Source organism: Tetrao urogallus, assembly GCF_951394365.1.
Source record: "Tetrao urogallus genome assembly, chromosome: 6".
Lineage (NCBI taxonomy): Eukaryota > Metazoa > Chordata > Aves > Galliformes > Phasianidae > Tetrao > Tetrao urogallus.
Window position 1 is genome coordinate 48,808,010 of NC_136819.1, and position 12,827 is coordinate 48,820,836.

Below are 12,827 nucleotides of genomic sequence, written 5' to 3' on the forward strand. Positions count from 1 at the left end.
AACTCCTCCAGGGGATGAGAAAACTGCCCTGTGATCTGAAAAGGAAGCTTCCCATGTTCTGGCATTTATTTCTGGCTGTGTGCATAGACGATGAGCAGGTAATTATTTAAGGGGATGTGGGTAAGGTTTCACGATCTGTTGTGTGCATAGGAAAGCTAAGGGGAATGCCTCGGGGAGGAATTTCTTGGTGCGAAGGTAATCTGCCCTTTCCGGAGGGAGGGGAGGCACGGCTGGGGCACGCATTGCAAACACAGCCACTGTGCTGCTTCTCTGCGGTGCACAGCAAGTGCAAGGCTGACTGCTGGGGTTAATGAGAGCTGCGGGAAATGGCCCTTTTGCAGGCAGCCTTACCCCGCAAGCACCACCCCTTGTGATTTTCCAGGCAGAAGGGCTCTGGCGCAGCGTTGCAGGGCTACGGGGGATTACTTATTCACCGTGTACTTGGAACAGATCCAGCCTCTCTGTTACTGCCTCCAGTGTACAAATTCATCAAGTATCCACGAGGCTCACAATCCCTTGAGGCAGGAGAAGACAGGAAGGTGATTCATATTGCAGATCACGCTGGCTCTCCGCGGGGCTCTAGTAAAGCGGAGCCGGCATCTTTCCTTCTACCGCTTCCCTAACGCTTGTTGGGGTCATTGAGGCAGCAGACTCAGTCCGGATGGATTTCATTGCGGGGGCCATTGGAGGTAAAGAAATAAAGCGGTGCTTTTTGTTGGAATCAGGTAGCTGTGTTTCCTTGTTGCTAAGCTAGCAGGCAGGTTGCGGTGGTAGAGATGGGATTTTGCCCACTGGTGTTTCTCAGTAACAGTGTCTTCTTTAATAAGCAGATAACATCACCAGGGCAGAGACCACCCTGATGAAATTTGGTTATCTGAGGTCTGCGATCTCCTGTGTTTTTATTTCAGTAGGAGAAAACCAGAGATCAAATGCAATATGCCTTTTGGAGATACAAAACAGTGAGTACTGCCTGGGCAGCAAATCCCAGCACGGCTGATGGAGTCCTGGCTCTGGGCACTGAGGACACGGGAGGCTGAGGATGCGGGGGGGCTGAGGACACAGCTCATGGCTTTGTGGCAGTGAGGAGGGGCTGTGTGAATGGCATGTGCACGATCGTGGGTGAGAGGTATTGACAGCTGCGGGGTTATTTCTGTGCAGGAGATGAAAAAGTAGGTTAGCCATACTTAAAAAAAAAAAAAAAAAAAAAAAAAAAAAAAAAAAAAAGGAAGAGAGAAAGGAGAAAATCGTGATTTAATTTTAGACATTTTTAGAGCATGTACTCCTCAAACCTAGTTTTGTTTTAAACAGCAAAGCACAGGCGCTGGTCTCATTTCTCTCCTGAAATGTGCCTGTCAGATATAGCAGTGTTGAGTATCAACAGGCTTGGGGTGGTCACAGGCCGAGTAGTCCTGTTGGTGGCTGGAAAGTGCAGCCCAGACCTTTATGTTGGATCTGCTGAATTTGGGCAGCATGATGCTGGCACCAGTGTGCATTTCCTGGGAGGGGCCATGACAGTTTCACTCTACTGCCTTCATTTGCTCATCACTGAACTGTCACAGATAGGGCCAGGTTTGCATCCCAGCAGCAGTCCAGCTCATCCTTCTCTTTCCTTGCTGATCAGGGCATGCAGTGGTGTTGTGAGTCTTGTGCTGGTGCCGATAGACGAATATTCATCCTAGAAAGATGAATCAAATGTCCTCTAAAAGGTGCTGTTAGTGGCTGGACTCAGCTCAGGGAGTCAGTGATGGCTGTGTTCCCTTTGGGACCTTTGCTTTTGTTGGCACAGTTGTAGAGGAACCAGCCACTTAGGGATAAACTTCTTTTGCAAAGGAATTAGAGTTGAAAACTCAGTTTCCGAGTAGCCTTCCTGCATTGTTCAAGTGCCAACTTCTGTCCCCTTATATGAGACAGCTTCCAGGGCTAGAACGCCTTTCCTGTGAGAATGGGATGTTGTTAGTGCTCAGTGTGCCTCATAGCTTGTCCTTGTTAGAACTGAAGCAGTTTTTTGTTCTCCCAAGGAGACTGCAAACTGATGAAGGGTGTCAAACAACTCAAGAGGTGAGACAATCATAATAGAACCACAGGATGAATTGGGTTGGAAGGGATCTCAAAGCCCATCCAGTTCCAGCCTCCTGTCATGGGGTGGTTGCCACCCAGCAAATCAGGTTACCCAGGGTCCCATCCAAACTGGCCTTGAGCACTTCCTGGGATGGGGTATCCACAACTTCTCTGGGCAGGCTGTGCCAGTGACTCACCACTCTGAGTGAAAAATTTCCACCGAACATCTAAATCTCCCCTCTTTTAGTTTAAAGCCATTCTCCTTGTCGTGTCACTATCTACCTGTGTAAAAAGTTGACATCCCTCCTGTTTATAAGCTGGGGTGCGGTCTCCTTGGAGCTTTCTCTTCTCCAAGCTAGGTAAGCCCAACTGCCTCAGCCTTTCTTCACAAGAAAGGTACTCCATCCCTCTGATCATCTTCTTGTCCTTTTCTGGACCTGCTCCATTAGCTCCACATCTTTCTTGTGCTACAGGCCCCAGGTCTGGATGCAGTACACCCACTGGAGACTTGCAAGGGCAGAGCGGAAGGGGACAGTCATCTTGCTCTCCCTGCTGGCCACTGCTTTGTTGATGCAGCCCAGGGTATGGTTGGCTTTCTGGGCTGCAAGTGTGCACTGCTGGCTTGCATCAAGTTTCTCATCAACTGACATCCCCAAGTCCTCAGAGCTGCTTGCATTTATACGTGGAATTGTTCTGACACAGGTGCAGGACTTTCAATAACCACTGAATAGCAGCTCATCAGGATGTCCTTCCTGACTGATAAAGCTGACTGAGCTTTCAGCAGGAGGTTGGACTAGGTTCCTTCTAGCCTGGATTTTCTTATGATCCTGTGTGTGTTTCCTAGCCATGCTGCTGCAGCAGCACATGGTGCATATTGATACCTAGGGCTACTGATGATGTGTGTATGACTTAGATCTTGTCCTGGGTGCAGAGATTTGGGAAAGGGCAGCTGAGTCACCTGGCACTGCCCTGCAATGATGGCAGAGCAGCCAGGCCTGGGTCACATCCAATCTTCCTGTGTCCCATTTGCAAGGTTACACACTGGTCACATGCAGCCCAGAGGTAGACAAAATAACCTGTCTAGGGAACATGGAGGGAACGTGTTGTCTCCTTGGCTGTACAGCTAAAGCAGCTCTGCTGGACATGGGCAGGCTCACATTACAGGAAGAAGTTCAGCTTGTCTGGAATGTGGGGCAGCTCTTATGTTCCCAGCTCTTTACAGAGTAAAGGCCTTTTGAAGTCATTCTCTGTAGATCCAACATGTAGTCCAGGCTCCCTCTTGCTCCCTAAGTGTCACAGCTGGGCCTGTTGCAGGCAGGAGAGTTCCAAAGGGCTGCCATTTGCTCTGTGCCAATGCCACTGCTGTGATCCTCCTGCCAGCACCTCTCCTTATTTTAATTTCTTGGCGAATGTGGCCTGATTATGATAGGGTGAAGGATCTAGTTTTGGGGTGTGTTCATGTCAGGGGTTCTGCAGTTGCTGCATAGTCCCTGAGAATCGCTCAAATAAAGGTGTGACAAATGGCTCCCTGCAACCCAGTGAAGAGCATTCTTCTGGTTTTATCATCTCATTTCCCCACAGCCAGTGCAGTGTGGCCCAGCAGGAACCCCATAGGACCCCTTTCCCTGTATGCATGCTGTACATATCTGGCCTTGATCAGTTTTGCCATGCGGACAGTGCGTGTGTGGGTCAGTCTATCTTTGTCCCAAGCTATTAATATCCTGTGGCACTGTGCAGAGCCCTTCTTTCTCACCCTTTGGCAGACTTGGCTGAGCTCCTCAGCACTGAAACCCCGACTGCCCAGAGCGCTTGTGCTCATTAGGTGCTTCATGGTTGCTTAAGGGTATTGACAGCTCGCATCACCAGTGTGGTGAATCATTTACATTTGTGCTCCCTCCCAGGTGGAGGCACTTGATTGGTACTGGAGCCAAGGTCAGCAGGAGCCCTTCAGAATGAGATGCAATGGGAAATGGGCATGGGACAACCTGTGGCTGCTGCCTGCTGCCAACTGGACAGGTGGCCCCAGGTGACCTGGTGCACTCTTCCTGCTGGGTCATGCTGCCTGCACGCTTCCCCTCTCCCTTCCAACCTACTCTTGTTTTGGATTGGAAATAAGGAAAGTCGCTTCTTTGCCCATTTTTTAATCTTTATTGTAGTTTTTCTGGGTGCAGACAGATTTTTGCAGAACAACCCTCATTTGCCTGCAAGCTGGGAATGGTTAATTATTTTCATCTGAGCTGTGGACTTCAGGATTGCCTCCTGGAGACTCCCACCAGCAGCTGCTGCTTTTTCTCAAAATGTAGCAAAGATTCTCAGAGCTTCCAAGCAGCTGTACAATTGCACATGAATGCATCCTGTGAAATGTGAAATGCCCACAGCAACTAGCATTTTTTTTAAGCAGCAGTCAATGAGTGGCCATTTTCAGCTATACACCACCCATGCCTACCTTGATGGGCTCAAACAGCACTGGTGCAAATGACTCTTAGAGGTGAAGTTCCACTGCACCTGGCTTGATCTCCAGCCACGTGGCATTGCTATACCAGGAAGAATTTAGCTGCTCACCCCCCTATTCTCTCCTGTGGCAGTGATGCAGAGAGTAGGGGGGCTGAGCACCTTATTGCTGTGTCCATGTTGATATACTTTCACTCTCTATATAAAGACAGTCACTTTGTCTGATAGGATTAATGTATTTCCAATCCCAGTGGCTATTTTAAGGTCTTGAGATGAGCTGGGTGCTGATGTAGGGCTGACAAATTCCCCCAGCATGCTGGAAATGCTGCTGCGTGCAGGCATGCTGCTGGGCACGCAGCTTAGAGCTAATCCTCCTCTGTGCCTTCATCTTGCCCTGTTGGCCCTCGCACAAGGCTCTCTCCTCCCCAGCCTCCAGACCTTTGATCCTTGCTCTGTTTTTGCAGTGTACAAATTGTCTGGTGCACAAGGAGGATGCTTTTGTCTGAGCTGAGAGTGGGAACAGAGACAGCACATCTCTGTGCATTCCATCTTGCCCTTTTCAGCAGGGCTGCACTGAATCCCAGGGCTGGTGCATGCATGTACCTTCCCTTGTCCCAAGGCTCTATGTTTTTCCAGCCCTGCCTCAAACCGTAGTGTAATTGCTTATGTCAGTGCTCACATTCCTCCTCTTAGCATGCTATGTGTTCCGACAAATCTGTGAGTTTTGCTGTCATTGTTGGCTCAGACAGTGGAGCTGGAGAGTGATGTGCTACCAAGAGCAGACAGGTTCAGCAGTTGCATTTTTCTGCAGTTCCCCTCATGACCTCCTGCAGAACAGCCTGCTGTGATGTGTGTTGGTAACTGTCTCCAAAAACCTTTCTGTTTCAGGTGGCCTAAGCACAGCAGTGGGGTATCCGCTGGACACAGTGAAGGTAGCTGTTGGAACTTTACTTCTTGACCACAGTCTGAACACAAATGGGTCATGTCGTGTTTTTCTACCGTTAGAAAACTAATCCAGTGACTGAAAGCTTCCAGCTTTGTCACATCAATGTATTTCATTTTATTTGTGTACTTCTCTTAAAGATAATGGTAACATTTTGGGGGATGCTTCCTTATGGCTGATTAGCTGCTTTGCTGCTGCAGCATTTGTTGATGGCTTTTAAGTGTGACGTCTGCATTGCTAAGTTGCTCCTGTGTTTTTAGGTGAGGATTCAGACCGAGGGGCATTACAATGGCATTTGGCACTGCATTCAAGAAACATACAGGACAGAAAGAGTAGGTACCTCTCATTAGAGCCACTGGCAGGGGTTGTGGATGGCTTTGTGTTTCAGAGGAGCAGTGCTGCTGCGGTCAATCTGTGGAGGACAAGTTGCATTTGAATACAAGCATTGCTTGGGAGAATAATTAGAATGGGATTTAACTTTGCCAATGATCTGTAGGATGGCAGTAAGTTTAGGCTCAGCCATATGTGGACAGTGTTTTTGAACTTTCTCACACCACTCCCTCTTAAAATCTTCTCTGTTTTCAATCAGATTTTGGGATTTTACAAAGGTGTGTCAGCATCAGTCTTCACAGTGTCGCTGATCTCCTCTGTTTCATTCGGCACATACAGAAACTTCCTTTGTAACATCTGCAAGCTGCGGTACGGCACAGCCGACGCCAAGCCATCGGGGCTGGATGTTTCTCTGGCTGGAAGTGCTGCTGGTGCTGTGCGGGTAGGCAGCAAAGTGGAAAGCACAACAGGAGGACTTGTTGGGGCATGTGGGGCTGGGAAAACACTGATGTTTTCTGTTGAGCGCTCAGCAGAAGGAAGGTTTATTTTCTTGTGAGGTCCTGCCCTGCGACCTTGGCAAAAGAAAGCAAAACAAAAAGGAAGAAAAACAACCTGGGAAGCAAAATTTCCAAGTAGCTCTAATTGTAGATTTATGTAAAAAAAGACGTAAGCTGGTGTGCAAAGCGTAGGCTGGTGTTTTGGCAGGGGCAAAGGGCTGAAAGACCCAGCTGGACTCTGAGGGCTGCCTGTGTGTATTTCATTCCTGAATAAAAGGTTTTAAAGAGGACAGAAAGGCATCTCCTTTCCTGCAACTCCCAAAGGCTGGAGCAGTTGGCACCTGGAGGAATCAATGCCTGTGACTGATAGTGATGTGGTGTGGGGTACTTAGGAGCTGTTTCCCATAGGCAGATGGGTGCTTGCGGTGTCTGTGAGCATCGGCAGACACTCCAACCCCAGTGCCCTGTGTCAGAAACACACACAGTCACAGGCGGTTGGAGGCAATCCTCTTACAGGCAGCCCAGATGGCAGGTTGGTGGGTGTTTCCTAGCAGGTGGTGACTCTACTTAGTGCAGGCTGTTTTCTGATAGTTATGGCCCTAGTTTCAAATACAGATGTACAAAAGAACCCTGATGTATTGCTACATCAGAGAGCTGAGCACATCTCCTTGCTGTGCCCATCTGGTTTCCCAGCTAGCTAACATCCTCTGTGGGTTTCTGCCTCTCCATGCAACCTGCACAGTGTAGCAGCTAATCTCCTGGGGCAATTTAGCATGGACAGAGCGAAGGAAGATGCAGCTTGCTGGCTTCAAGTAACAAATAATACTGCCTGAAAAGTGGGAAATGTAATTTGAAGGGTCAGGCAAGAGAGGGAATCCAACGTGCAGTTCAGATGAGAAGATTTAAGCTTCTTCCTCTAATTTTTCAGGTTGTGCTTATGACACCCAGTGAGGTAGCTAAAGTTCGGATGCAGACCCAGAGGAACCCCCATTCCTCTGTCACATCCTCCCAACCCAAGTACCGAGGGTCTCTGCACTGTCTGAAGGTGATCGCCAAGGAGGAAGGCTTTGGGGGTCTCTACAAAGGCTGCTCTGCATTGCTGTGGAGGGATTGCTCCTCTTCTGCAATATATTTCCTGACATACTCTTCTCTCTGTGACTGGCTCACACCAGCTGGGAAAAACAAACCAGGTAGGTACTGGAAAGCATCTGACATACGAAAAGGGCTTATTTTGGGAAATGATGTACTCAGGTTGCTGCATCAATAGGAGCTGAACTCTGAGCGTCTGACCTCGTCCCTCAGCAACTTCTCTCCCTGCAGAAGAATGTTCACAGCACCCTCAGGTACCTAGCACATGGGTACAACATCCCCTCAGTGCTGAAATGAGATGTGTAGGTGGAGATGAAACATGGACAAACCTCCCATGAGCCATCATAAGGCACTGCTCAGGCCAGTCTGGAGCTTGAAAATAAAGTTCAGGTGAATAATAGAAAGAGACAAGTTCCTCTGTTGTGATTTGGCTCTAAAAAGCAAATACCCACTTTGAGAAAAGCCCGAATAAGTGATGTTTACCAAAAAAGCAGAATTCTGAGAGTTATAAAAATAAGTAGATCTGGCTGAAGTGGGTGAATGCTATTGGGCTACGTTGCATCTGGTTTGTGTGATGCTGAGGTGGGTTCTGACCTGCACAGCCTGTATGAAGGATGCAAAAAGGTACGTGCTATGAGATCAAGTGCCTTGTCAGTGTGAGACCACTGGAAACATAGAGCTGCAGGAGCCGAGCAAAGTAACCACTGGAAAACATGAGGATAAAAACAAGTGGGGGGATCTGCAGCCTGTCCAACCAGGATGGCAGCATGGTAGGATACATAGGGAGGGTCCTAGTGAGAACTAGTCCTGTGCACAGCATGCATGGCCCCACAGCTCCTTCTTCCTTCTCCTGTCCCTCCAACTGCAGTATGAGATTTGAAAAGAGTTAAATAAGTGTCTGGGGAGAATCAGTTTGAGCTGTTGGCACATGCAAGGCTGATCACACTGCTCTCTCTCTGCAGGTCTCCTGGTCGTGCTGCTCTCTGGGGGCTCTGCTGGAGTGCTGGCCTGGGGCCTGGCTACTCCCATGGACGTCCTCAAGTCGCGGATGCAGGTGGACGAGTCGGGACAGCACAAATACAAAGGCCTCATCCACTGCGCGAGAGAAAGCATCAGAAAGGAGGGGATCAAAGTGCTGTTCAAAGGCCTGGGTTTGAACTGCATCCGCGCCTTTCCTGTGAACATGGTGGTGTTTGTCACATATGAAGCTGTGCTGAGGTTTACAGAGCATTTCACAAACAAAAAATAGCTGATGGAGCTCTAGCAAGAAGCGTGTTTTGTTCAGTTTGGTTTTGTAGCCCAACATAGACATGCACTGAGCTCTCCAATGGTGGGCAGCACATGAAGCAGGGGCACTTCAGCACAGCACCTGTTGACCAACGGCTCTCACATGATTACACACTCATCAGGGAGGCTTGTACTTGTGTACAACCTCTCTTTTACCTTGTTAATGTATTTTGACTGTAGCCACTGCTTAGGCCACTCAAATGTGTGCAATATTTATGCTCCAAAAAACTGCTGGTCTAATTTGAGAATTTTGTAAACGTTTAATTTTGTTCTCTACTAGCACAGAAAAAACAAACAAACAAACAAAAAAACTTCACTACTGAGGCAGGAATCAAGGGTTTTGTGTGCAATATGACACTATACAACACATTCTTTTTATATGTAGAGCTGCAAGGTATCCACTGAGCACTCTCCATATGTGTGTCTCCAGCCTGAGCAGGCAGGCTGCTCACTCCCAGGTGTAATTCTGCCCAAGTACTCTACAGTTACATCCCTTCAGTAGAGGCTGAAATATGAATCTCTTTCTTTTCCAATTGTTTTTTTAAGGAGTGGCAGACATTGTCTACTCACACAATCATTCAGTGGCCTCACTGAAAGTGAGAACAGGCATCAATTCCCATAAACCATGTGATTTCCTCCTCCTGGTTCCCTTTTACAAGTTTGTAGCATAGACTTGGCTACACATACAGTTATTGTGTAGCACACAGTACTTGGCACGCACCCTGGACAGGGGAGAATTAATCTTGTACTAGAAGGACAAGTTAAGAAATTTCAGATGCTACTAGGAAAGAATAAAGGTGATTTCTTTCAGAGAGAAACTAGTGAGAAATTCCAGAACTATCCTCCTGAAACCTAAACATTCAGCTTGTTTTCTAAACTGCATCATGGCCATGCTATCAAACATCTCCCAGAATTTTTGTTTCTCACGAGTCTGTTAATCTCTCATGTGATCCAATAGCAGCTTTAAGATACTAGACAGGTGCAGAGCATGGGGGGGATTGAAAGATCCGGCACGGAATCTGATTCTATCCCAAAGTGTGTACGGCCTCAGTAACCTGTGACCCACGCTTAGACCTTTAGGGCATCAGCGCCAAACCTCCTTTGGTTTGAAAGTGCTCACAACAGAAGATTTTAATTAATTCCTCAAGATTTGGAATTTCTCTTAAGACAAATGCTAAGAGGCTTCTCACCTCTCTATGAGGGATGCATCTGGCTGAGGCCTGCCCTGGTAGGGTACTAACTCATCCCAGCCCTGGCAGAGTGTTCTCTGAAATCAAATTCTTTTATAGCAAATTATTCTCAGCTGACCTTCTCAAGCATTACATCCTGCGAACAGACAGCAAAATACATAGCTCTATGTCAAGCAAAACAACCATTTATTATTAGATAAATAATTGATACTGTCTGGGGTCAGCCCAAGGCTTGAAAATAAACTCTAATCAACAGTATCCCAACTTTCTCCAGTACCTTAAAGCATTCATGTGACTAAAAGTGTCTTTGTGGTGGCCATAATTTATACACAGCTTGTTTCAAGAACCATGAATTACAGCTGGATTGGAAAATTAGTGGGCACAGCTGTGGAAGCCAGTGAGAGGAGTTGAGAACAGTGAGCCTCTTCTACGTTCTCAGCAGTGTGAAAAGTAGGTTCTCCCAGGGCCTGAACAGATAAATACTACATGAGAGGTAAGTTTTATCTTACAGATCTTATCAATTTATTTCAAGAATCTAACTGCTTGCACTGTGTAGTGTGTGCTACAACCCCTTACTGGAAAAAAAGAAGACAAACCCAATGTACCCAGGGTTTGACTGATGATCTGACAATCTTTAAAATAAGAACTCACAGCAATTTATATTAAGGTGAATTAGCCATCAGGCAAAGGTACTGAATGTGCAAGTACTGGAAACCTAGGCATGTAAATAAGAACCAACTTTTCTTTAATGATGTGACATAGTGTTTATATTGTGTACTTAACTCCATATGCAACAAGTTGTTTGCCTTGTACATTTCAGAACTTGGCTGCTCTATTTTCTGATTACTTTGTATTGCCTTGATCTTCAGCTTCTGTATTTGCTGCTCTCATAATCACAGAACTATTTCTTCTGATACATTATCTATCTGAAGGCCAGCAGAATGAAGACACCATATAGCTCTCTGCAGAGACAATTTCTTTCAGAAACAAACTTGCTGGCTGGCCTTGAATAAAGAAAACTTTCTTTAGAAAAAAAAAGCACATTCTGCTTTCATGTCATTGATAGTTCCTGGTTTTTTTTTCTTTTTCTTTTTTTCTCACAATGCTTAAGAATATCCAGGTAGGTTTCAGCTTGCCTCTTTGTGACTGGCAGAGCAATGTAAAGCTATTCACAACTTGTATTCCTTGGCAACTGTAATAGTGGAGTCACATTTAAGTATTTTATGTCAGACCTGTGGAAACATTGCTCTAATAGGTCATATTGACCTCTCTCTATTTCTGAGCTGGCTGCTATATAAGGAAATTCAACGCCCAGTCTTGCTTGCAACCTGTTAATCTTTGGAGGACTGACCCTTATTACCTTGCTCTGGCAGCAATCTGGAGTTTACTTGTTAAGACCAGATGAATGGGGTTATAAGGCACTTTATTTCACTGTTTGTAAGGCACTGGACATCAAAACAGTGATCGACTCCTTGTGATGACTAAACAACAGAGGAAGTGTAAATGAAGCCTTTTAAAAGTTAAATAAATTCAAAAAGCAAAACAAGTTGGATAGACTTTTCAGTGCGTTTTTTTAAATTATAGTGAGATAAACAAAATATGAACAAGTTGAGGAAAGCATAATCAACATTGACTGATAACTTTTCACCCATACGTTTGAGGACTGCCTTGTCTTAACCTTTAAATGTCTCTGAGATGTTAATTATAATTACACCAGATTTAAGCATTTACCAAGACTGAGAAACTGTGTCATTTCAGAAGCACGTTTTGTAAGTACCCATGAGGGTATGTGAGTAAGGTGCTTGCTCGGTAAACAAGTATTAAATTAATTTTGCAATCATTTTCCCTTCTAAAACTTTGGAATAAGATTTTAACTGCTGTGCTAGAAAACTAATCCATGTGCTTAGTTAGAACACTTTGCTGTTTCTTCTACAGCACATTTCCCCTCCCTGAATAACTACACTTTTGGTTAGCGAAATACATCTTGAAGGACAGATCTGCATGTAACATTTTCAAGAAGAAAGTTGCATTACAAGTTTGTAAAAAGCCCTTTAAAATTCATCAAGTCTTATGTTTTGTGTATAGTTTAAAGATAGAGAAGAGCAGATGACAAGAACAGGAAGGTCATCATTGAAGTCTACTGCAAATATAAATTAGTTTATTTACTAACATCTACAAGAACCTATTTGTTTTTCCTATGAATTGCTACACTGCTTAAAAAAAAAAAAATAATATAGTGTTTCTACTGACTGTTAAACACTTGTCCGTGTTAAGATACAATGCCCATGGGTTATGGAGAGGAAGTGGCTGGTAAATGTTTACTTGAATACATTAAAGTCTATGACACATTAGATTAGTGGTACCAGGTTACATAAACTGTAAAAACAGGATAAAAGCTAAACATTGCTTTTCAGCTCATATTTGAAATGTGCAAATCAGGAGCTCACAAGAAGGAGAAAGACTGACTTTTTATATGGGCAGATGTCCTATCAGTATAGGACAAGGGGAAATAGGGAGATATAAGTTAAATATTAGATGGAAATTCTTTATTCAGAGGGAGCGTAGCACCGGCACAGCCTGCCCAGAGCAGTGGGTAGTGTCTCTAGAGGCATTCAATGCTGTGTAGGATGGGTATGGGACAGCCTTATGCAGTGGGTGGCATACAGCCTGCAGCAGGGGGTTGGAACTGGATGATCTTTAAGGTCCCTTCCAACCTAAGCCATTCTATGGGGATTCTAAGACTAAGCTTGCTTTGCTCTTCCTTCAGTCCATTGCATAAATATAACAAAAACAGGGTTACTTCATACCCGGCTTGGCACGCATGCATTTACATCTCAGAAATGCAGGTCACTACTGGAAAAGATGTTTATGTGGTGTTACAGAACTACTACAGGTGGGAAGGGAGAAGCTCCAGGCAGAGCAAATAGTACAAATGTGCTACCAGGCTGATGCAAGGTGGCTTAAAGCCAGTAAGAACTTTTA

At 45.7% G+C, this 12,827-nt stretch overlaps 1 protein-coding gene across 1 annotated transcript; it reads left to right on the forward strand.

The window, feature by feature from the left end:
- Positions 1–661: 661 nt before the first annotated feature.
- On the forward strand, positions 662–8,617 carry SLC25A47 (solute carrier family 25 member 47; the record flags this gene model as incomplete). Its single annotated transcript, XM_079536773.1, has 6 exons — positions 662–689; positions 5,398–5,441; positions 5,713–5,784; positions 6,042–6,224; positions 7,208–7,469; positions 8,331–8,617. The coding sequence occupies 6 exons, from the start codon at positions 662–664 to the stop codon at positions 8,615–8,617; spliced, it is 876 nt and encodes a 291-aa protein (XP_079392899.1).
- Positions 8,618–12,827: the final 4,210 nt, after the last annotated feature.